The following is a 23,844-nucleotide window of genomic DNA, read 5'->3' on the forward strand; positions in this document are numbered from 1 at the left end:
ACGTAGTCCCTGCCACAGTCCCCTGGAATCAGACTGTCCCATCAGTTTCTCCAGTCTTTGGCCGTAGCGGTGTTTAGCCTCTTTCACCGCTCTGCGAGCACTGTAAGAGGCCGACTTGTATTCCTCCATGTTCCCAGAGGCGAGTCCGGAGTTGTAGGCAGCAGTGCGGGAACGCAGAGCGTCGCGGACAGATCGATCCACCCACGGCTTCTGGTTGGGAAAAGTCCTGATGGTTCTCATCGGCGTGGTATCATCCACAACTTTCCCGATAAATCCCACAACCGCTTCCGTAAACTCCTCCATATCTCCACCCGCACTGCTGTGAAACATGTCCCAGTCGGCTGAATCCAGCGCACTCTCCAACTGGACAGAGGAACAGTGTTTGTTCTGGATCAACTGGTCAATGAGAAGAAAAGAGTTTAAGACGTAGATTTGTCTCCAGTGTCCCACTACAAGACAAGAAGCAGACATGAGGAAATAACAGATAAATGCTGTTTTATTTTGTTAAGTTCTTGGTTTCCTGTCTTATGTTGCTTCCTGTCTTTTCTCCTTGTGATTATCACTGGTTTCTCCTTGTGTGCTTCACCTTGATTAGTCTCACCTGTGTCTCGTCACCCTCCTGTCCCGTGTGTATATATAGTCCAGCCTTCCCCTTTGTTCTCTGTCAGGTCGTACTCATCATCATACTCGTCACTTGTCTCATGGATTCTTGTCACTTTGCTCGTCTCGTGGTTTTCTTTCATCACGTTTAGCTCTTCAGTCTGGATTCTTGTAGTTTTGTGTTTCACAGTTCTTGTTTCATCACGTTTATCTTACCTGCCATCGCTGCAGCACTTTCTGTTTTGTCTTGTTTTTGTTTCATTAAACACCTTTTGCCTACTCCTGCCTCAGCCCGCTCAGTTCTGCATTTGGGTCCTACCTCCATTACCTGCTAACCACTTCTTGACAGTGGTCAGACAGCAGAAAAGAGTTCTATGTCTACAGGAGGAGTACTACCGACTGACAATTGATCTCCTAAAAAATAAATCCCATGATAAATAGATATTATGTCTTCATGTGTCTGTGTGTGTAATGTGTCCCCTGTCCCCTAACAAGTGGCCATTTGCTGGCTCATCATGTCCCTCAAAAAGCCGTCTGAGGCCGCTCTCAGAGGATTCTGGCATCATGTGTTGAGCCTGGCCATTTAGCAACAACGTCCAACATCTTCTAGTCAGCAGTGAAAACAAGTTGAACATTGATGCTGTGAAATCTCTTCCTGTTCATGAAGACAGCTTCATCTTCTGATGGTGCAGTTATACGGACGTGTGTCCCTTCAATTACACCCTCTACACCAGGAAACCCTGCAGTGTCCATGACTGGTCTTTATGAGCCTGTAAAGTGTGGACATCCAGAGGAAACCAAACAAACTGTGTCACAACATGAGGCTGTGACGGTGCTGTCAGTGTTTGATGGATGACCTTGCTGATGGAGGGTTGAGACAGACTCAAGTCATCACTGCTGCATTGTTGCATTTTTCCTGTTGCTAAATACCTCAGTGTTGTGATGACTGTCATTTCAGGTGAAGTTACATTGTGGTGTTGGGTTGGAGAAGTAAGCGTATCTCTGATGGGATCAACCACGAACATGATTCCTGCACGATCCAATCTGTAGCGTTAAATTAATTCACTGTCATCCAGTGTTTGGAGAATATCTCTCTTGCCTCTTCTTTCCACCATTTTCTCCTCCTCTTCAGAAACTTCTAAGCCTTCTAAAAGTCCTCCTCCCTGCTCTGAACAGATCTCACCTTAGATTCTTTAGGAATATCTTTTATCTTTACCAGGATCTACTCTGACCTTGGAGGGGAAATTCTTAGAAAACATCATGATTCTAAGAATCTTTGTAGAATTTAGCCACTAGGAGCAACTCTTTGAGATAATAATCTTTAGGAATACAGGCCCTGGTTTCTAGTGTTAGTCTGGTAGTAGAGAGGGTTCAGAGGAGCTGTCCAGTGCTGAAGTTACCTCTCCTTGTGTTAGCCTGGCAGTAGAGAGGGTTCAGAGGAGCTGTCCAGTGCTGAAGTGAGGGACTGTGGTTTGTCAGTGGCCTTGACCCAAGGAAAGTTGTCAAACTCTGACATGTTGATCAGTCTCTCAGGTTGCTTGGCTCATCTTTCTGATGTACAGTGTTCTGATCTGGTAGAGTTCACTGAGTCTAGTAAATCCTTGTTTGCTGATACTCCTTATATCACTATATATATATCACTATATCTTCAGTTGACTGCGCCTTTAAACAGCTTGAACATTTCCAGAAAATGATGTCATGGTTTTAGAAGCTTCTGATTGGCTAGCTGACATCATCTGAGTCAACTGGACGTGTATCTGTGGATGTATTTTAAGGCCTACCTTCAAAGGTTTTATTTAACATCATGGGAAAATCAAAAGAAATCAACCAAGACCTCAGAAAACAAACTGTGGACCTGGACAAGTCTGGTTCAAGCTTGGGAGCAATTTCCAAACATCTGAAGGAACCACGTTGATGTGTAGAAATAATATAACACATCATGGGACCAGGACACCATCATAGTGCTCAGGAAGGAGACACATCCTGTCTTCTAGAGATGAACAGACTTTGGTACCAGAAGTTCAGATCAGTCCCAGCAGCAAAGGACCATGTGAAGACACTGGAGGAAACGGCTACAAAAATATCTGTATCCACAGTAAAACAAGTCCAACATCCACATGACCAGAAAGAAGACACTGCTACACAACACCCAGAAAAATGTCACTGATAGATTTTTACAGAGCAGTGTTTCATGTGTACAGGACACCAAGGTTTTCCAGCAGAAATATAAAGTGTCTTATTCCTGTTAGCATCATCATCCACTCCAACAGCTCCATCTCCAAACACAGAACACTGACAGTCCTGTTTGTTCCCGCTCTAACACTGAATGGAGGATTCAGACTGGCTGGAGTGAAGCAGTGTGCTGTTTGAACCAGCAGAGGGCGGCAGAGGGACTGTTTGATTCTCTCCAGTAGAACATGGAGACAGCAGATTGGATTGAAGGAAACATTCATGTGATGATTTAAAGGCTTTTAAAGATCTTTGCTTTTCATTTGAAATAATCCTACTGTCACCTTTAAGAGTCATTGAAGTGATTGTGTGTTTTCAGGAGAACAGTCCTTTAATAGAAGAGGATTAACTTTGACCTCAGCTGAAAATGGACAGAGAGACAGAGTGGGAAAATAATTCAAGTCACTAGAAATTCACTTCCATTATTGAATGAAGTTAAACACATTGAAGAGTTCAATCAGAGTTGAGGAGCTGTGTGGATTTGTAGTTTTGTATTTTCACCTCAGCTCTTCAACAACAGATAACAGTCTGTGTTACTAAATTCACCACCAACCTGAATGTGTTTGTGGGAACATGAATGTTTTTTAGTCTTTCTGCATCATGTGAGCCAGATTTTTTTCATCTGCTGTCAGATTGAAATCAAGACCATGAAAGCACACAGCAGCTTGATCTGAGCTGTCAATCAGCAGCAGCAGTCTCATCTGTGGGCTGCAGGGGCTGATGGGAGCTTTGAGGACCTGCTAGAAACCACGTGGCCTCGTCTGATCTCACAGCTCGTCCTTGTTGGGCCTCAGCTGCATCAGAGCTCCACTTCTCCCCAGGTTCACCAGAGGATACACCACTGCACAAAATGCTTTTCCTCCCAGCTGCTGCTCTGTGCTGTCTGTGTTCAGGTGAGTGTTTCCAACAAACTCCACCTTTAACAAACACTGTCTCACTAACCTTCATCTATCTGTCTGTGTCTCTACAGCGCTGGTTGCCATGGCAGCAGAGCTGACCCAGGACCAGTTAACATTGACCAGGAGAGTTGGTCAAACAGTCTCCTTCAGATGTGGAACTGAACAGTGTGATAGTAATGATTGGATGTGCTGGCTCCAGAAGAAAGAAACAGAAACATTCAGATGGATTCTTCTTATTAATAAAAAAACTAGTGAAGTGAAGTTAAATTCCAATCATCCTCAGATAGGTGATTTCTCAGTTGTGTATAATCAGAACGTTGGTGAGTTGGAGATACAGAATGTTCAAGTCAATCATTCAGCCACCTACTACTGCCGCTGTTTGAAGAACGATGCCCACAGTGAGAAATGATGCGAGCAGCCTGAACAAAAACCAACAGATGAACAGATGTCAAACAGTGTTTGTGACAGGAAGAGAGCAGTAAACCACAGCCCAGGTTCACATATTTCACCTCCATCTCAGACAGAGTCCCAAACATACTGAGCTGAGGGAGATTCTTCTTTCCTGCTCTCACTGCAGTGGGGAAAATAAGTATTTGTTACACCACCAATTTTGCAAGTTTCCCCCCTTGTAAAGAGTGGAGAGGTCTGTAATTTTCATCATAGGTACACTTCAACTGTGAGAGACAGGGTCTAAAACAAAAATCCAGAAAATCACATTGTATGATTTTTAAATAATTAATTTGCATTATATTGCATGAAATAAGTATTTGATAGAATTGAAAAACAGAACTTAATCGTTGGTACAGAAACCAATTACAGAGATCAAACATTTCCTTTAGTTCTTGACCAGGTTTGCACACACTGCAGCAGGAATTTTGGCCCACTCCTCCATACAGATCTTCTGTGTTCATGGGATCGTATTCATCGTTCTTCTTCCTCCAAACACGGCGAGTTTATATCAAAAAGGTAAATTTTGGTCTCTTCTGACTACATGACCTTCTCCCATGCCTCCTCTGGATCATCCAGATGGTCATTAGCACATTTCAGACGGGCCTGGACATGTGCTGGCTTGAACAGGGGGACCTTGCATGTGCTGCAGGATTTTAATCCATGACAGCGTAGTGTGTTACTAATGGTAACCTTTGAGACTGTGGTCCCAGCTCTCTTCAGGTCATTGACCAGGTCCTCCTGTGTAGTTCTGGGCTGATCCCTTACCTTTCTCATGACCACTGACACTCCACGAGGCGAGATCTTGCATGGAGCCCCAGTCTGAGGGAGACTGACAGTCATCTTGAGTCTCTTCCATTTTCTAATAATTGCACCAACAGTTGTTGCCTTCTCACCAAGCTGCAGATCAGACACTCATCAGATTTATTTTATTTTTTTTTTTTTTAAATTAATTTATTTGATAGGGACAGTGCACATTAATGAACATCTATTCAGACAGCAATAGATGTAAATATGCCGGATTATAGCAACAATGCTAATTTGCATCCACAGTCCCTAGGCAGGTAACACAAAAACATGATAAGACATAGGAGAAGAGAATAGATCACAATAAGGGCACATCACAAGACAGTACATTACTAAGAAGATAAACGTCAATGGTAACAAGACTGGTTCGCTTTCAACCACTGCTTGAGGTGAGTTTTGAAGGTTTGTAATGTGGGACACTCCCTTATGGAGAGTGGAAGACTGTTCGAGATCTTACTGGTCTTTACAGAAAGAGCATTTTGTCCAAAGGCTGTTTTTCTGTGTGGGACGTCACAGTCCCCTCTAGAGGAGGCCCTGGTCCTGAGACCACTGTGAGCCCTTTTTTTAAGGAAGTCAGACATGGGGGGTGGAGCAAGGCCGTGAAACACCTTGTACATCAAACAAGCATATTTAAGATTTTTAAAATTCTCAAGGCTCAGTAAGTTGTGCTTTTAAGATGTTACAGACGTGAAATGACATTGGTTTTCTATCAAAGACATTTAAAGACATTTTATAGAGTGATTCAATGATTTGACATGTGTTTACACCTGTCAGCGACCAACATGTAATACAGTATTAAATGTGTGACAGGATCGTTGAGTGTAAAAACATTATAGCAGCAAATGTTATGAAAGGTCGTATTTGTTTAAAATTTTTCAAATTGAATTTCACTGTATTAGATATTCTTTTAATGTGGCTCTTGAAACGTAGTGTGGAATCAAGGGTCACACCAAGGTACTTGAATTCGGAAGCAATTTCTATTTCCTGTCCTCCCAAAAATACACCTGAATGTTTCACGTCCAATGGTTGCTTTGTGAACATCATACAAACAGTTTTAGTCGTGTTTAGTAGCAGCAACATTAACACATGAATTTGGCAGGTCGTTAATACACATAAAAACAGAGGGCCAAGTATTGACCCCTGAAGACCAACAGGGACATCTAGAAAAGTTGATTTGGCACTGTCGATGCAGACACAGTTTCCTGAATTCTAAATACGATTTTATCCACTGAATTGCCTCCAAAGTAAAATTAAAATAGGTTAATTTAGACAGAAGAATTTCATGATTTACAGTGTCAAATACCTTTCTCAGATCTAGAAATACTGCACCAACACAAGCGTTAGTGTCACAGGGCAGAAAAGTGTTTTTTAGCATGATTGAATTGTTTTACTTGGTTTTATATTTTATTGACGTTTTACTATGGCATGGTTTTACTTGTGTTGTGTTTTTTATAGTTTTATTATGTTTTAATGCATGCGTGTGGTTTTAATTAACGACTGCCTGTGAACGCACCACTTGATTGAGCAGCTACACCTGGGAAGTTCTAGCCTGGTCCTTACCATCCTACGTTTCCGCCCGAAATTTGATTTCGGTCTGGCATGGAGTCTGGCCAAATTGCACTTCCGCGGTTCGCGTGTAACCGCGCCAATCAGCGAACAGTTGAGTGATGACGCGGAACTCGCATTCCGAGTTGCTTGTAGTCCAGCGAAGCTTGTAGTTCAACAGCATAGCAACAATGGCGACGGAGGAAGAGACACTAGAAGCCATCCGCGAAGTTGTCTCAACTCTCGAGAGCATCACGGAATTAAAACCAGAACAAGAGGCTTGTCTTGTCAATTTTATAAATGGCAAGGACGTCGTAGCTCTCCTTCCAACTGGCTTTGGGAAAAGTTTGATTTATTTAACTGGAAGTGGAAGTGGTAAGCGTAAGAGCCTGAACTCCGGCGCACAATATACGTCATTACCAAACGTTGCTGATTGGTTAAGGGAACTCCAATGATTTTAAACCTCAAAATAAGCATCCGCCCATTACGGAGACAGATTCCTATTACATTGGGCCATACGGAAGCGTATTGCTGCCACACTGTAGGAAAAAAAAGGCTCAATATTATGTAATTACATGAAAGTTTCTAATGATATTTTCACGTTATAACATGAAAATATCATTATCATGAAATAACGTGATAATTTCATGAAATAACATGATAATTTCATGTAATAACGTGATACTTATCTTGTTAAAACGTGAAAAATATCATGTTATAACAAGAAACTTCCATGTAATTACATAATTGAGACTTTTTTTTTTTCTACAGTGTGGCGGCAATACGCTTCCGTAGGGCCAGACTAACGTGCCAGACCAAAATCAAATTTCGGGCGGAAACGTAGGATGGTAACGACCAGGCTAGGGAAGTTCCGCCCTTTCCCCGAACCGCTGAACCAATCGTCAGCGGCGGAGAGTGGCTGAAGGATATAAAGAGAGCACGAACTGGAAAAAGGAGGGAGCCGACATGGGAGAAAGACGCTAGGGAGAGGACGGACTCGGCACCGGAAATGATATGTCGGAAAAAGAGGAACCAAGATGGACGGACTAGGACTGAGTCATCATGTGAGAGGGACGCCAGAGGGACGTCGGGGCGGCACAAGGGGACGAGAACGAGGAGGAGGCCGAGAACGAGCCAAGGCAGCGGGTGTCGCGGCGGCGGGTGTACCGGCCGCAAAGAAGAGACCACGGAGCGTGGTCTGCCTGGCGGGTCAGTGTCTCCCTATGGGCTGTTAGTAACGCTCTTGTGCGTGGTTGTGCGGCGGCACAGTAATTCTTGCGTTGTGCGGACACCCGTACTGGCCTTGTGCTTTATTTTGCAGGTGACTTCAAGCAAGCCCACTGCAAGGGGCAGAAGAGGCGCCTGCAGCACATGGAGCAGTGGCAGGCCTCCGTCATATCCCCTGCCGCCTCTTACCCGGTCTGGCGACCATGATAGACTAAGTTTTCTTTTAGTAATGGACAGTTTTAAACGTTTGTTTGCATTTTTAACTTTTGTTTTAAAACCCTTTAAGGTTTTTAATTCATGAACTAGGACAGTTGGATTAGTTGCCATTGCATTGTTAAATTTCAGCTCAATAATTTTTGAGTCTTTCATATCTTTGCCAATTCGTTTAAGATTTTGCCAGATCTTTTTGGCATTTCCCTTTGCTTCAACAATTATATCATGAAGAATTTTGCTTTAGCCTTTCGCAGACTTTGAGTTAATTATTTCTTAAAAATGTGAACTTTTGTCTGTCTATAGTGAGACCAGTTTTCAATGATTTATTTTTTTAAGTTCATCTCGGTCCTTCATTATTTTCCTGCATTCATTTAACCCAGGTAATGAATCTCCTTATGTTGGTTGCCCTTTCTGGTGAAGTTTAACGTAACTTAATTTTTGTGAAGAACAAATTGCTGGAAATCTCTATGTCCTTACTTTCTAATGTTTCACTCCAGTCAGTCCTTTGTAGAGCTGCTTCCAAATTTTGCATTTCATTTTTTGGAATTGTATAACAAACTGTGGGTCTATGAAAGTCATGAAGATGTTTTTTTATGAGCTTCCTTGAAAAAAAAACAAAAAAACATTGATCTGATAACCCAGTCATATAGTTAAATGTTTTAGTGATTCTTTCAGGTTGACTAACAAATAGTAAATCTGAGTGTTTTTGAACATGAAGATCTGAGTAGGCTGTTCATTTATTGATGTTGTTAGCACATTGTTACGTCTCAAAGTGTGTCCAGGGGAAAATCGGGGACCAACACAACCAATAAGATCAAGCCTGGGTGTAAGGGAAGTTAAACAAAACTTATTGAAATACAAATGATAAATAAAACCAGTGGGGAAGATTTGGACCACGTGGTTGTGCTAAATGAATAAAAGCAATAAAACCAAACTAGGCCTGGCTAACACTCTGCCATATGGAAAACAAACAAAAAGGCCTAACTATCTTTTCTACTAATAAAATATAACCAAAACTACATGGGTGGCACCAACCAATAATCCTAACAGGATCACTTACATGGTGGGGTGTAAAGGGTACACCAATCTTACCTCTGGTCCGCACCTTCCACCACAACTGAAATCAAACAAAAAGGGTCCACGCGTTTTGATACCACGGTAAGCGACAGAAAACAAAAGAACAATTGAGCAGGGTAACGAGCAGAGGGCAGAGACTGAACCATGTGGTTCCCAAAACAAGCAACTAGCAAGCAGCAGCAGGTCAGGTGCAGGGAAAGTAGAGAGTAAGGAGCCTGGAGCTGGATCCTTTTAAAGTAGGTCCTGTGGTGGCAATGGGATGAACCCTGCTCATTTGACTGTGAAGGAGTGTGTCTGTACACCGGACATTGAACTTTTAGCTGTGGGAATGCGTCCATATTATTTACCGAGGGAATTCACGTCTGTCATCTTTGTGGGAATTTACATCCCTCCCTCAGCGGACAAGGCAGCAGCGAGTGACACCATCCACGCCACTGTTGCCAAGCAACAGTCCAAACACCCGGAGGCCCTGGTTGTCATTTCTGGGGATTTTAATCACATCACCTTGGATACTGTTTTACCCACTTTCCACCAGTTTGTTCATTGTGCGACCCGGGAAAATAGAACTCTGGACCTACTGTATGCTAATTCAAAGGATGCATACAGTGCCACTGCCCTGCCCCCACTGGGACGGTCTGATCACAACTTGGTGTTGTTAACACCTGAGTATGTCCCTGCAGCGAAGAGACAGCCTGTCTCCACAAGGACAGTTAGGAGGTGGAGTGAGGAGGCTAGCGACGCTCTGCAGGACAGCTTTGATACCACCAACTGGGACGTGCTCTGCCAGCCCCATGGGAATGACACTGACAGCATGACAGACTGCATCACGGACTATATAAACTTCTGTGAGGATACAGTAATCCCTACAAGGACTGTCCGCTGTTATCCTAACAACAAGCCCTGGATCACCAGCCAGCTGAAGGATCTGCTGAACAAGAAGAAGCAGGCCTTCAGCTCTGGAGATAAGGACGAGTTGAAGAGGATACAGTGGCAACTCAAGGTCCAGCTGAAGGAGTGTAAGGACGCCTACAGGAGGAAGTTGGAGGACAAGCTCCAGCAGAACAACACCCGGGACGTGTGGAGGGGCATGAAGCTGATCACTGGCGTCAACATCAAAGCCAAACAACAGGACGGCGGCCCAGATGGAGCCAACAAGCTTAATGTCTTCTTCAATAGATTCACCACTGGACCCCCTGCTGGCCCTCCACCCCCCACCACTCCAGTCTTTACACCCCCCCAGACGGCCAATCGACAACTCACCTCTGATCCCTTCCTGCCTATCACCTCTGCTCTCCCCCCTACTCCCACCCCCACTGAGAAGACCAGCCCTATGACTGTGATGCCTGGCCAGGTGAGAAGACAGCTGGAGAGAGTCAAACAAGGCAAGACAGCAGGCCCCGATCGTGTCAACCCCCGGGTCCTGAGGACTTGCGCTTCACAGCTGTCTGGCATCCTGCACTTCATCTTCAACCTGAGTCTGAAGCTGGAAAGGATACCGGTGCTGTGGAAAACATCCTGTGTAGTGCCGGTGCCCAAGAAGCCCATCCCATCTGGCCTCAACGACTTCAGACCGGTTGCACTGACGTCACATGTCATGAAGGTCCTGGAGAGACTCGTCCTGGCTCAGCTGAGACCCCTGGTGACCCCTGTCTTGGACCCTCTTCAGTTTGCGTATCAGCCTCATGTTGGTGTAAATGATGCTGTCATCTACCTGCTGCACCGTGCTCACTCTCACCTGCATGGTGGAAAGGGCTCTGTGAGGATCATGTTCTTTGATTTCTCCAGTGCTTTTAACACCATTCAGCCCTTTCTGATGAGTGAGAAGCTGCTCAGGATGGGTGTCGGCTCCTCCATTGTCTCCTGGATTACTGATTACTTGACTGACAGGCCCCAGTTTGTGCAGCTGGGGGGCTCCCTGTCTGATACTGTTGTCAGTAATGTGGGGGCACCACAGGGCACTGTCCTGTCTCCATTTCTGTTCACTCTCTACACCTCTGATTTCCAGTACAGCTCTGGGTCCTGCCACCTGCAGAAGTTCTCTGATGACTCTGCAGTGGTTGGGTGTATTAGAGATGGACGGGAGGTGGAGTATAGGACACTGATCGCGGACTTTGTGGAGTGGTCCCAGACAAACCACCTACTCCTGAATGTGGACAAGACCAAGGAGCTGGTCATTGACTTCAGGAGGAAGAGGACACCAGTGGAGCCCATCACCATCCAGGGTCTGGAGGTGGAAGTTGTGGACCACTATAAGTACCTGGGAGTCCACATGAACAGCAGACTGGACTGGAGGGACAACAGTGATGCTGTGGACAAGAAGGGACTGAGTAGACTCTATTTCCTGAGGAAGCTTAGGTCTTTTAACGTATGCAGCAAGTTGCTGGAGATTTTCTACCAGTCTGTTGTTGCGAGTGCCCTGTACTTTGCTGTGGTTTGTTGGGGGAGCAGCACCAGCAGAAAGGACATAAGTAGGATCGACAAATTGATCCGAAAGGCTGGTCATGTGATTGGCAGTAAGTTGGAGACGTTTGTCTCAGTGAGGGACAGGAGGACACTGGACAAACTGCTCTCCATCATGGACAATCCGTCACATCCACTACACCAGACAATAGAGGGGCAGCGGAGCTCATTCTCCAACAGACTGATCCAGCTCCGCTCCCACACTGAACGCTACAGGACTACATTCATTCCATTCTCTGTCCAGCTGGACAACAACTCACCTTTCTGTGACAGATAACTCAATGTTATTAATGTTAATGGGCACTATTGCACCTTACACCTTACCCTGTGTATATAATTTATATTCTTATATATTCTATTTCTTGTACATTTGTTCAAATGCCAATATGATCATTTGTACATTTTTGCTTATACTATTCTATTTTATCTTACTAGATTTTATTCTACTTATTTTTTTATTTCTGTTTTATTTAATTTATTTTTTTCTTTTTATCTGAGGTTCTTAAGAGTGTGTTTTTTATGTACAACTAAGCTACTGTGACCAAGCAATTTCCCTTGTGGATCAATAAAGTTTATCTCAGTCTAAGTCTAAGTCTAACCAACCAATCAGCAGCCTCTGACAGACTTCCCAGGTGGAATCACTTGCAGTATCACCTGAACACACAGGGGGGAGAGAGAGAGAGAGAAAAACAAGAAAAACACACTGCCCTTAACGTAACACAGATATTTCAACAGTTGGAAAGAGAAGAACAAAGAGGAGAAATACGAAGTCAATCAAAAGAATTCAATGAAAGAGCAAAAGAACACAAAGAGATTTTCAGATTCCAAAACACAGGATTAGATTTTTATTTTTATTTATTTTTTTTTTTTTGTGGAAACACGTACAAGAGTTATTGGTGAATTGGTTGAAGAAGCTCGGGAGTTTTGTTGAATTCTTGGATGCATCATCAGTACATCATCAGTTCACAGGGTGTTTCAGCCTTTCACACTATACACCCTCATCAGAGGCGGCCAGCTACAGGGTGATCAGTCCTGAGCCTGCATCCCATGCCCAATTGTTCATGAAAGTCGCCTTGTTGTAATGTTGCGGATGTGTTATGGGACTATGCATGGCAGGGATGTCATGTGTCCCTGAGTCAAGCCTGACCACAAACTGAGTCAAGCCTGACCACAAACCTTGGCCTGCTATTGGAGGCCCAGCAGGGGTCCTTTCGTTTCATCCAGAGCCACTGGCTGCTTCTCTCTGCAGCCTCTGATGCATTCCTGATGGCACTGTGCCGACTCTGCCCGTGGACTCCCAGTTCTCTCAGCAGTTTGGTGGCAGATGTTGCTACAAACCCTCTGCACCCAACCTCCACTAGGCGGACTTCAGTGTTCCAGCCCTGTTGCTTTGTTTCAGCAGCTAACTCGGCAAAACGCAGATGTTTTCGCTCGTAGGCCTCCTCCACGGAATCCTCCCAGGGTACAGTCAGCTCGATGATGTAAACCTTCTTTAGAGAAGGAGACCAGAGCACCATATCAGGTCTTAAGGTGGTAGTGGCCAGCAGTCAGAGTCAAAGTTGAATTGAATGAATGATTTCAGACAAATGTTCCAGATGAAGATGAAGTTTGTTGTTTAACACCTTCCAGCAGATTTACCAAAGTATAAAGGAATGTCCATTCAAATCAAACGGTGCAGGTCTGAGTCGATGCTTGTGAGAGTCTGAAACTTAGTGACCACTTCACTGATCAAGCAGAAAAATCAAATGATGCAGTTGTTTAGTCCTCACACTCTCCCTGTCCATTCAGTTTAGCATGCTGAGGGAACAGGTGACAGAAAGATGAGGAGAGACCCAATGGATGTCAACTCCAGGAAACATTGACTCTAGAGTTAGTGGGAGGAACCTGGTCTTCTAGGAGCCCACAAGGAGAAAGTCCAAGATGTGTGTCCTGGTCCTGTCCTTGACCATTAAACACAAACGTCTCTTAGTTACTTCTCCTATTGAAAAGTCTCCACATGGTGAAACAAACTCATTCTCAGTTCATTTAGCATTAGCTTAGCTTCACAGCATTAACACACATTAGCAATGCTCAGTAGCTTTAGGCTACAACATTACAACAGATGATGAGTTTCTCATTGAGATCAGACACGTTCCTGACGAGTTCCCTCTCCATAGAAAGCATGTCCAGAGCATTCACACCTTCCTGACTTACTGAGTTTCAGAGAAATGTCTTGATGGATAGCTAACTGTCTGTTCCAGAGACTGAAGAAAAACATCTGACTTCAAACTGCTCCAAAACTACCAAATTTCCAATAGTTTTCATGACTCTCTAAATCTCAGTCTGATTATATGAATTATTAATAGTTTTTTACAGAAAACCACAAAAACTGAATTATTTATCATAAAATAAATGGGGGGGGGGGGGCGGGGCTTTGGTGGCGATTAGAGAATTGGATATCAAAGATCAGTAATAAAGCTGAACTGATTGCATCAGTATTTTTTATGTAGTTCCAAATACTCACTATGGACACCTTCATGGTACAGTATAAAACCATGCATTCTGAAATGTTAGCATTTCATTTAGAAGAAAAAAAAGTAATATTCGACATGTTTACTGTATTTGATCAGACCATTTTTCTATTGTAAATTGTGTGTGTATATGGGTGCATGTGTGAGAGAGACAGTGTGTATAAATCTGTAGCATGAACTGATCATTCCAGGGTTGTTAAAGAGCATCTTCTTTTGAGGGATGTTTTCTTTGAAGAGGAGTTGAGTAAAATCATGGCCTGTGTTCCACCAGATTCAGTGCTGAGACGTTGCACTACATTCAGACATGATCTTGTGGCCTATCTTGTGGTCCCTGACATCATGCTGGTGGGTGTCTGAATGTAGCGCAGCATCTCAGCATGAGGTGGAGACCAGACTTGTCTGTTCTTCACTGTCCACTCCCTGCTAGGATGGACAGGATCCACCGTGTCCTTTCTACTTTCAGACTAAGGGTCAGAGGACTCCAGTCAAAGCTTGTGTCTTCTTCAGATGAGTCCTGCAGCTCACTGCCAGATAAAGGCTGCATGACCATTTCTAAAGCCAAGATTTTACTCAACACCTCTTCAAAGACACGTGAAAAACTTTTGCTTACAGATTTATACACATTGGCTCTCATGTGCATGCACTCCAGTCTGTCCTTTGTAGAGCCCCCCCCCCCCCCCCCCCCCCTCCCCCCACCACCACACACACACACACACACACACACACACACAGCTTTTAGGAAACTCTTTTATCAAGAATGACAGCGTCACTGGAGTCTCGTTCTAAAGTTTTGCTTCCAACAAGGAGTCAACACATCCTCTATAGCAATTACAGAATCAACTGCCAACACTGAAGTTACATTCAGTCATATACAGTAGGTCCTGTCCTAGACACGGTTACAGAGAGACAGCGTTGTTGGAAATCAACGAGTCTCAACAAAGGAGCTGTAGACAGGATGACGGGATGGTCGTAAATGTGAATGTCAATGGTTGTCTGTCTCTCTGTGTTAGCCCTATGATAGAGACCTGTCCAGGGTGGACCCCCCCTCTAGACCAATGACAGCTGGGATAGGCTCCAGCTTGTCCTGTGAAATTTGACCTTCACAGGAAAAGCAGTTAGAAAACACACATCATGGAGCTGAAATATGATCCTACTTCCTTATTGGACTCCTTCACCTCAGCTGACTCTCTCAACAGCACACAGGTTTTTGTATTAGTCTTTTTCACTGTGTGACAGCGGCAACGGCTACCATGTCTATGGCTCTGGAACTAAACTGTATGTAACAGGTAAGAAGAAACATTTCTTTTCCTTCAGTTGTTTTATTGTAGAAGCTGAAAATGTGTTTAAAGTCAGTTTGTGCTGCTTCAGCCTTTCCATGTTAGTTTTTTCCTCATTAGTAGAGAATTCATCCTGCAGCCATTGTTCCATAAGAAAAGCTCAATCATTTCTGAAAACATGTTGAAATCTGACTGAACAACTAAAGTTCTTCTTTATTTCTGTAAATATTAGTGACGTTCCAAACATTTAGGATTTGATCATCTCAGTAATTCTGTGACATGTGTTGTTGAAAACAAGATGATATTTGATGTTCAACTATTTCAGATTGTTTTGAAGTGTCTATCCATTGTATTGGATCATTTCTGAAAGTTAGAACCTTGTCAGATCTAATGGCTGTCAGTTCTTTTGATCTGATGGTAAATGTGTCTTTAATTGATAATGGATTCATAGTAAAAGAAAAAAACACAAAGTCAATGTGATATTAGAAGAAATAGAATTGACTCCTACAATGTTTTATTACTATCATCAGCAGAAAGTATTTCAACATTTGAACATGACTGACACAAACTTGTATATTGATGTGTTTTATTAGTGATGCTCTTAAATGTGGAATATTCAATACATATTGGAATCAGTCAAATGACAAATGAACAAGTGAAAAACACAATTCAGGGATTTGGAAATGATTTCCATATTTGATTTGATAGAAAATATTACAAAGACAGAAATCTAGATTTTCTTTTTCCTTTTAAAGGAATAGTTGCTTCTTTTAATTTCATGTCACAGCTAATTAGGTTGATTATTAATCAATGGTGGTGATGGAGGTGAGAGGGTTCACCTATCCATCTATCAAAAGTGGTCCAAGGAAGGAGAAGAACCAGAGACAGGCTCATGGACGGCCAAGGATCATTGAGAAGGCTGGCCCGTGTGGTCCCATCCAACAGACCAGCTACTGTAGCTCAGACTGCTGAAAAAGTTGATGCTGGTTGAACTTTGTTCTGTATTGATGAGTAGTTTAGTGATCAGAGTCCATGTAGTTTCCAGGATCAGACTGAATCCAGAGCAGTGCTGGAAGCTGCTGTTGACTGTGTGAATGTGTGTCTGCTGTCAAACTTCAGATGAGCAGGTAGTGAAGCCCGTGGTGAGCGTGTACCCAGCAGCAGCATCCAGAGCCCACCTGGAGGGGAAGAGCTCCCTGCTGTGTCTGGCCTCAGCCATGTTTCCTCCTCTGGTCCAGTTCTCCTGGAAAAGACAGAAGAAGAACGGCCCTCTGGAGGAGCTGACCCCTGCTGAGGGAGAGCAGCTGGAGCTCAGAGAGTCGGGACGCAGCGCCTCCATCATGCTGCTGCAAGGGGACGATATGTACAAGTATAGATACCGCTGCTCCGTCAAGCACGAGGGGGACACGGTGGAGGCCCAGACTCTACAAGGTAACCAAGGCTTGGTGACTGTGTTCAGCAGTGATTCAGCTTCATGTGGAGATGCTGTCAAAGAGAGCAGAGGAGTAGAGGACTGACATTTCTCACTGCAGCTCCAAACATTTGACTCCTTTTCTGTTTCAGAGCTTCCAGCTCCAGCAGCCTCCTGTCCTCCAGAGAGAGAGCCACAAGATCACTGTGAGATCACCTGCTGCCTCTCTGCATGGACAGCTCCAATGTCCAATGAGGACACTAGAACAACTTTACAGGATTAATCTGACACTTGCACTAATTCATATCTGTCTGTCTGTCTGTCTGTCTGTCTGTCAGTGTCCTTCCAGTCTCAGTGCAGGGTGAAGCTGCTCTGTCTGCTGTACACAGTGCTGATAGTGAAGAGTCTGGTGTACTGCTGTGGACTCTCTCTGCTGATGAGCCTCAGAAACAAGGGACCGTCCACCAACTCCACACATGCTGACTGACTGCTTTCTGCTGCTCTTTTCTCTCCATCAGATCTCATCAGTTCATCTCATTCATCACTTTGATCAGTATTCACAAATCTTGTTGTAATGTGCTTCTTTGTAATCTGTATCTTTTCATTCACGTCTTGATTGTCATCCTGGAAATAGAAACACATATATTCACATACAAATCTGCTCTTATGACGTGTTGCTTGTTTTTTACAGTAAAATAAATCATAAAATAAATCATCTCTTAATTGTAGACATTTCAGCATTTAATGCAACTTTTATTTTTTTTAAAATACAACATTTTTATGAATAATAATGTTGTTGTGTGTTCCTTCTTGTCTAAAGATTCGCTACGTTGACACCCTAAAGTCATTTGATGATGGTCCCTAAGCCATTTTTAGTAAACATTAACATCTAGTGTTTCTATCTAAACCAGCAGGTGTGGTTGTTCCACCAGGTTCAGTTCTGTGTCTTCAGATCATTTAGTTTGTGTATTAGTTCTCTAATATAAATGTGTCGGTGTGGATGTCAAACTCTACGCTGATGACACTGTTGTTTCCACAGATGAACAAAGAGCAGAGCTGATTTGAATCTACGACTGTTAAAAACTATCATCCAGCGGTTTGATGAGTCAGTGCTGAGGTTTGAATGTTGAACAAATGAAGGATGGGTTTAATTAACAGTCATGAAATAGTTTCATTAGCAGCAGGTCAGTGTGTCAGTGGAAATTCAAGTGTTTGAGAGCTGAACACTGAAAGTTGATGGTCCTCTAACTGGACCTGTTAGTGGATAAATCCTAATCAGTCATTAATCACAGAGGTGTCTGATCAATAAAATAACATTTAATGAATGCTCTTCTTGATGATTTCATCTTTAATCATCCAAACCTCTAAATACCCTCAACATGTTACCAGGACATGAGCTTCAGGTGGGTGGTTGGACTCAGTTCAACTCTGTGTGGGTGGAGGGCTCAGAGGAAAAAAGGTTTACAGAAAACAAGAGAAAGGGAGGGGAGGTGATGAGTGTGTTCAGCAGCAGATATGAATCTGTTCTCAGTGGTTATTAGGACAGAAAACAAACTGCTGACAGCCAATCAGACTTCCTTCCTGCAGCAGACGGGCTGTGTGGGTTTGTGCTCTGCAGCCTCCACACCGTTAGCTGTGGCTTTTCACTTTAATGACACAATGACAGTTTCAACCACCAGCTCTGGTTAAAGAATCTTTCCAGGAAGCACCTGTGTTCTTCATCTGACAGAGAAACACATTTACATTTATTATTCTACATTCCAGTCAGTCCTTTTCAGGTCAACTGCTTGTTGCCATTAAATGAAAGGAATTCTTTTATTGTGGTGTGTTTCAAATCTTCCATCCTCTCATAAATGTCTCCTCTCTGATAAATAGAACTTTGAAGAAGTCTTTCAATTGATCCCATGAGAGGATTTTCATCTTCTCTCAGAAACAATAATGCTTCCTGTTGTTGTGTTGTCATGAATCAGAACAGAACACAAGCCTCACTGAGACAGAGACACAAAGCCATGAGATAAACAAGTCATGCTGTTGTTCTGAAGCAGGCGTCCATGTTGGTTCACCTCAAGTCTCATTATTGGAACAAAAAGTCTGAACGTCCCAATCACTTGTAATTTCTCATGAGTTCACCTCATTAACCACACTGAGACACATTTCTCATGGTAATTCCATTCCAGCTTCATATTTTAGCAGTGCAGCAGTCTGTGCTTCATTCACAGGGTTCATAGACGTTACATCCAGGAACTGGAAGCAGCTTGTTACTTTATTTACTGACGTCCAAAATCTACAAGTTCAAGTATTTGACTTGCTTTGTTCAGACACATAAAAAGCAGTTTGTCAAAGCCAGACTCTGGGATTGTGTGGCTTTCTTGTGTTTATTGAGTGTGTTCCAGTGAAAGAAAAGAGCAGCCTGGTGGAGTCTGCATTTATTAGAAAGAAACACAAGAGCAGAAGAAACAGCCTGCTGGAAACTGATGATGATTATTATACAAGTTACAGTTGAAAGTGGAAATTAACTAGACTACTAGAGAATGAAGACGTCATAAGAGCAGATTTGTATGTGAATAGATGTGTTTCTATTTCCAGGATGACAATCAAGACGTGAATGAAAAGATACAGATTACAAAGAAGCACATTACAACAAGATTTGTGAATACTGATCAAAGTGATGAATGAGATGAACTGATGAGATCTGATGGAGAGAAAAGAGCAGCAGAAAGCAGTCAGTCAGCATGTGTGGAGTTGGTGGACGGTCCCTTGTTTCTGAGGCTCATCAGCAGAGAGAGTCCACAGCAGTACACCAGACTCTTCACTATCAGCACTGTGTACAGCAGACAGAGCAGCTTCACCCTGCACTGAGACTGGAAGGACACTGACAGACAGACAGACAGACAGACAGATATGAATTAGTGCAAGTGTCAGATTATTCCTGTAAAGTTGTTGTAGTGTCCTCATTGGACATTGGAGCTGTCCATGCAGAGAGGCAGCAGGTGATCTTACAGTGATCTTGCTGCAGAGCTGGCAGGTCTGCTGGCTCTCTCTCTGGAGGACAGGAGGCTGCTGGAGCTGGAAGCTCTGAAACAGAAAAGGAGTCAAATGTTTGGAGCTGCAGTGAGAAATGTCAGTCCTCTGCTCCTCTGCTCTCTTTGACAGCGTCTCCACATGAAGCTGAATCACTGCTGAACACAGTCACCAAGCCTTGGTTACCTTGTAGAGTCTGGGCCTCCACCGTGCCCCCCTCGTGCTTGACGGAGCAGCGGTATCTGTACTTGTACATATCGTCCCCTTGCAGCAGCATGATGGAGGCGCTGCGTCCCGACTCTCTGAGCTCCAGCTGCTCTCCCTCAGCAGGGGTCAGCTCCTCCAGAGGGCCGTTCTTCTTCTGTCTTTTCCAGGAGAACTGGACCAGAGGAGGAAACATGGCTGAGGCCAGACACAGCAGGGAGCTCTTCCCCTCCAGGTGGGCTCTGGATGCTGCTGCTGGGTACACGCTCACCACGGGCTTCACTACCTGCTCATCTGAAGTTTGACAGCACACACACATTCACACAGTCAACAGCAGCTTCCAGCACTGCTCTGGATTCAGTCTGATCCTGGAAACTACATGGACTCTGATCACTAAACTACTCATCAATACAGAACAAAGTTCAACCAGCATCAACTTTTTCAGCAGTCTGAGCTACAGTAGCTGGTCTGTTGGATGGGACCACACGGGCCAGCCTTCTCAATGATCCTTGGCCGTCCATGAGCCTGTCTCTGGTTCTTCTCCTTCCTTGGACCACTTTTGATAGATACTGACCACTACAGACCAGGAACACCCCACAAGAGCTGCAGTTGTGGAGATGCTCTGACTCAGTGGTCATAATGTTACGGCTGACGGCTGCACATATTCAGCATACATTACAATGGAACTTCATTTCCTAAAAGTATTTGACGCTCTCTAAAATATAAATCCCAACAGAAACCAATAATTTCAAGTCAACATTTAATGGAAAGACATTATTTTCTACGTTTCAAAGAAGTTGGGACAGAAACATGTGGACTGTTTTTCATCACATCTTCTTTGATCAACTCACTGCTGCTGTAGTTTAGAAAGAGAAATATTTTCCATGATGACTTGATATCAGATTTGATTTTTCAGGGCCTCCTTAGTTGTTCTTGTTGTTTTTTGATCATAATGCACCAACTGTTTTCAGGTCACTTCACACTCTTTTACTACGGAGCCTTGCTGTTGGAAAACGTGCAGAATGCACTTTGACCTTGTCTTGGTGAAAGAAGAAAGGCCTTCCAGAATAAGACGTCATCTGGATAGCAGCATTTGTTGCTCCAGAACCTGAACATTTGCTTCAGCATTAATGGTGCCTTCACAAATGTGCACGTTAATGAAGAGCAGCCTGCAGAGCCTGAAGATCACCATCATTCAACACTGCTTTTCATTTTAGGATATTATGGACTGTAGACCATAAAATCCACTAATTCTTTCCAGCTTCACGTTGACAGAGTGGTGAACCCTCTCACCTCCATCACCACCATTTATTAATAATGAACCTAATTAGCTGTGACATGAAATGAAAAGAAGCAACTATTCCTTTAAAAGGAAAAAGAAAATCTAGATTTCTGTCTTTGTAATATTTTCTATCTAATCAAATATGGAAATCATTTCCAAATCCCTGAATTGTGTTTTTCACTTGTTCATTTGTCATTTGACTGATTCCAATATGTATTGAATATTCCACATTTAAGAGCACAGACTTTAATCACTAATAAAACACATCAATATACAAGTTTGTGTCAGTCATGTTCAAATGTTGAAATACTTTCTGCTGATGATAGTAATAAAACATTGTAGGAGTCAATTCTATTTCTTCTAATATCACATTGACTTTGTGTTTTTTTCTTTTTCTATGAATCCATTATCAATTAAAGACACATTTACCATCAGATAAAAAGAACTGACAGCCATTAGATCTGACAAGGTTCTAACTTTCAGAAATGATCCAATCCAATCGATAGGCACTTCAAAACAATCTGAAATAGTTGAACATCAAATATCATCTTGTTTTCAACAACACATGTCACAGAATTACTGAGATGATCAAATCCTAAATGTTTGGAACGTCACTAATATTTACAGAAATAAAGAAGAACTTTAGTTGTTCAGTCAGATTTCAACATGTTTTCAGAAATGATTGAGCTTTTCTTATGGAACAATGGCTGCAGGATGAATTCTCTACTAATGAGGAAAAAACTAACATGGAAAGACTGAAGCAGCACAAACTGACTTTAAACACATTTTCAGCTTCTACAATAAAACAACTGAAGGAAAAGAAATGTTTCTTCTTACCTGTTACATACAGTTTAGTTCCAGAGCCATAGATGGGGTAGCCTTTGTCTCTGTCACACAGTGAAAAAGACTAATACAAAAACCTGTGTGCTGTTGAGAGAGTCAGCTGAGGTGAAGGAGTCCAATGAGGAAGCAGGATCATATTTCAGCTCCATGATGTGTTTGTCTAATGTTCACATCAACATGACTGTCTCTTCTTCTCTTTTCTTTTAGCCACACTAGCAGCATGGCTCTGATGTTAATGTCAGTGGTTGCTCAGTCCACTACTTTAGTCCTCATGGACTGGATCTGGACTAAAGGATGGATGATGGATTGACATCAGCCTTTCTACACACCTGGGACTTGTGTGTGTGGTTAGGAGGTGGGGTGGTGGAGCACCTGCCCCTTTTCGTTTGTGTGCACGGTGTATTCTAGGAAGATGACTTACTCAGTGAAGTCAACAATGACCATCCTGTGTTTCATCTCACTCTGCCTACACCTCACACAAGTTATTACCACTGGTCCAGACATCCCAAGTCTCCTGGAGGTCTCCTGCTTTTGAAAAGCGTCTCCTGCATACCCATGAGTAATTTAAAAATCTCCCGCAACTCACTCAAATTTGTTGAGCTAGTTAGAACCAGAGCCATAGAAAGAGATGTTGACCTCCCTGAAATTAGTTTCTGCAGCTTGGGACAGCGTGCGGTGGGGAAACAGTATGTGGGCTTCTTTTTGTTTCTGTATGTGTCTCTTGTTAAGGCCAAAGTCTTCGTGCCTCAGGCAATGAGGCATGAAGCCGTTATTTCACCAAAACTATGCAATGGACATGAATATTCACATAATTTTGGACTATTACAGTATAAATACAAAAATAATAACAATCATAATTAGAAGAATTTGAACTGTGATTTTCTCAACCTCTCATTTAAACATATTAGTACTTGTTCATCATGTTTGCACATAACGTGATGCTGCACTTTATAAAACCAGAACTTTGCAGAGGAGGAAAAAAACTGAACAGTAGGAAAATAAGGAGACAGGGTGGAAGCTCAAATACACAAGCCTTGATGATCGTTACTACCAGTACTTCTTTCTAACCTGCAGTCCATCTGTAACAAGTGAGAGTCACCCCCGACATAGAACTATTAACTATTTCTCTCATCCATATTATTTACCTGAGTTTCACCAGCTGTTATTTTTACAGTTGTTTACATCCACCCACGGGCCACAGCTGTTCAGGTGATTTTAATCACTGCAAGCTGGACAGGACTTTAAGAACCTCTGAACAATACGTCCCACTAAACATGAGATGTCTGATTGACGTGCAGCTCATGTTTATATTGTGTCCGTCGGTCCAAGACCAATTCTGAACATCTACATGACATGTAAACTAGGTCCACTATCTGGACGTCTAACCATGACCCCACTTGGACGTCAACATTTGATCAGACGAGAAGTTTCTTGGAGGTCATATGGACGTCTAAGACAGGTGCAGGAAATTGACAAGAATATATTTATTTTATTATCAAAATGGTTGCTATCAACAAGATTAATTAATATAATATAAATGATTAATAATGTATATTCATATTCATTGTTGACTTGAGATTAAACATTTAAATATCTGTTATTATGTATTTATTGAGTACATGATATTTTGTTATTTTACATTTTCATGTTTTTCCTACATTAGCTTCATCTTCAGGCAGCCTGGTGAGGTCTAAAAGCAATGACACAAATGGATCAGTGTGTTATTGACGGAAACTGATTTATCAACTTAAATGGGACAGATGAGTCAGACCTGCCAGACGCCAGAGAACTC

General features: G+C 42.9%; 2 protein-coding genes across 2 annotated transcripts; one reads left to right on the forward strand and one right to left on the reverse strand.

Annotated features, from left to right (window-relative positions):
• Nucleotides 1-14,969: 14,969 nt before the first annotated feature.
• On the forward strand, nt 14,970-17,398 carry LOC311488951 (immunoglobulin lambda-1 light chain-like; the record flags this gene model as incomplete). Its single annotated transcript, XM_084545820.1, has 4 exons — nt 14,970-14,980; nt 15,251-15,300; nt 16,411-16,722; nt 16,855-17,398. The coding sequence occupies 4 exons, from the start codon at nt 14,970-14,972 to the stop codon at nt 16,983-16,985; spliced, it is 504 nt and encodes a 167-aa protein (XP_084401946.1). The 3' UTR covers nt 16,986-17,398.
• Nucleotides 17,399-18,209: 811 nt separating this feature from the next.
• LOC311489739 (uncharacterized protein) lies at nt 18,210-22,185 on the reverse strand. The gene is made up of 4 exons (XM_084546964.1): nt 22,047-22,185; nt 19,910-20,221; nt 19,703-19,777; nt 18,210-19,574 (listed from the first exon to the last, which is right to left on the reverse strand). The coding sequence occupies exons 2-4, from the start codon at nt 20,121-20,123 to the stop codon at nt 19,426-19,428; spliced, it is 438 nt and encodes a 145-aa protein (XP_084403090.1). The 5' UTR covers nt 20,124-20,221; nt 22,047-22,185; the 3' UTR covers nt 18,210-19,425.
• Nucleotides 22,186-23,844: the final 1,659 nt, after the last annotated feature.

The sequence above is a fragment of the Chelon labrosus genome (genome assembly GCF_963514085.1).
Source record: "Chelon labrosus genome assembly, chromosome: 6".
Taxonomy (NCBI): Eukaryota; Metazoa; Chordata; class Actinopteri; order Mugiliformes; family Mugilidae; genus Chelon; species Chelon labrosus.

Coding starts and splice junctions, on each gene's coding strand:
- LOC311489739 (XM_084546964.1), bottom strand. CDS start 20,123: ATGTTTCCTCCTCTGGTCCAGTTCTCCTGGAAAAGACAGAAGAAGAAC. Junction 19,778..19,909: donor GGAGGCCCAGACTCTACAAG/GTAACCAAGGCT, acceptor TTTCTGTTTCAG/AGCTTCCAGCTCCAGCAGCC. Junction 19,575..19,702: donor AGCTCTGCAGCAAGATCACT/GTAAGATCACCT, acceptor TCTGTCTGTCAG/TGTCCTTCCAGTCTCAGTGC.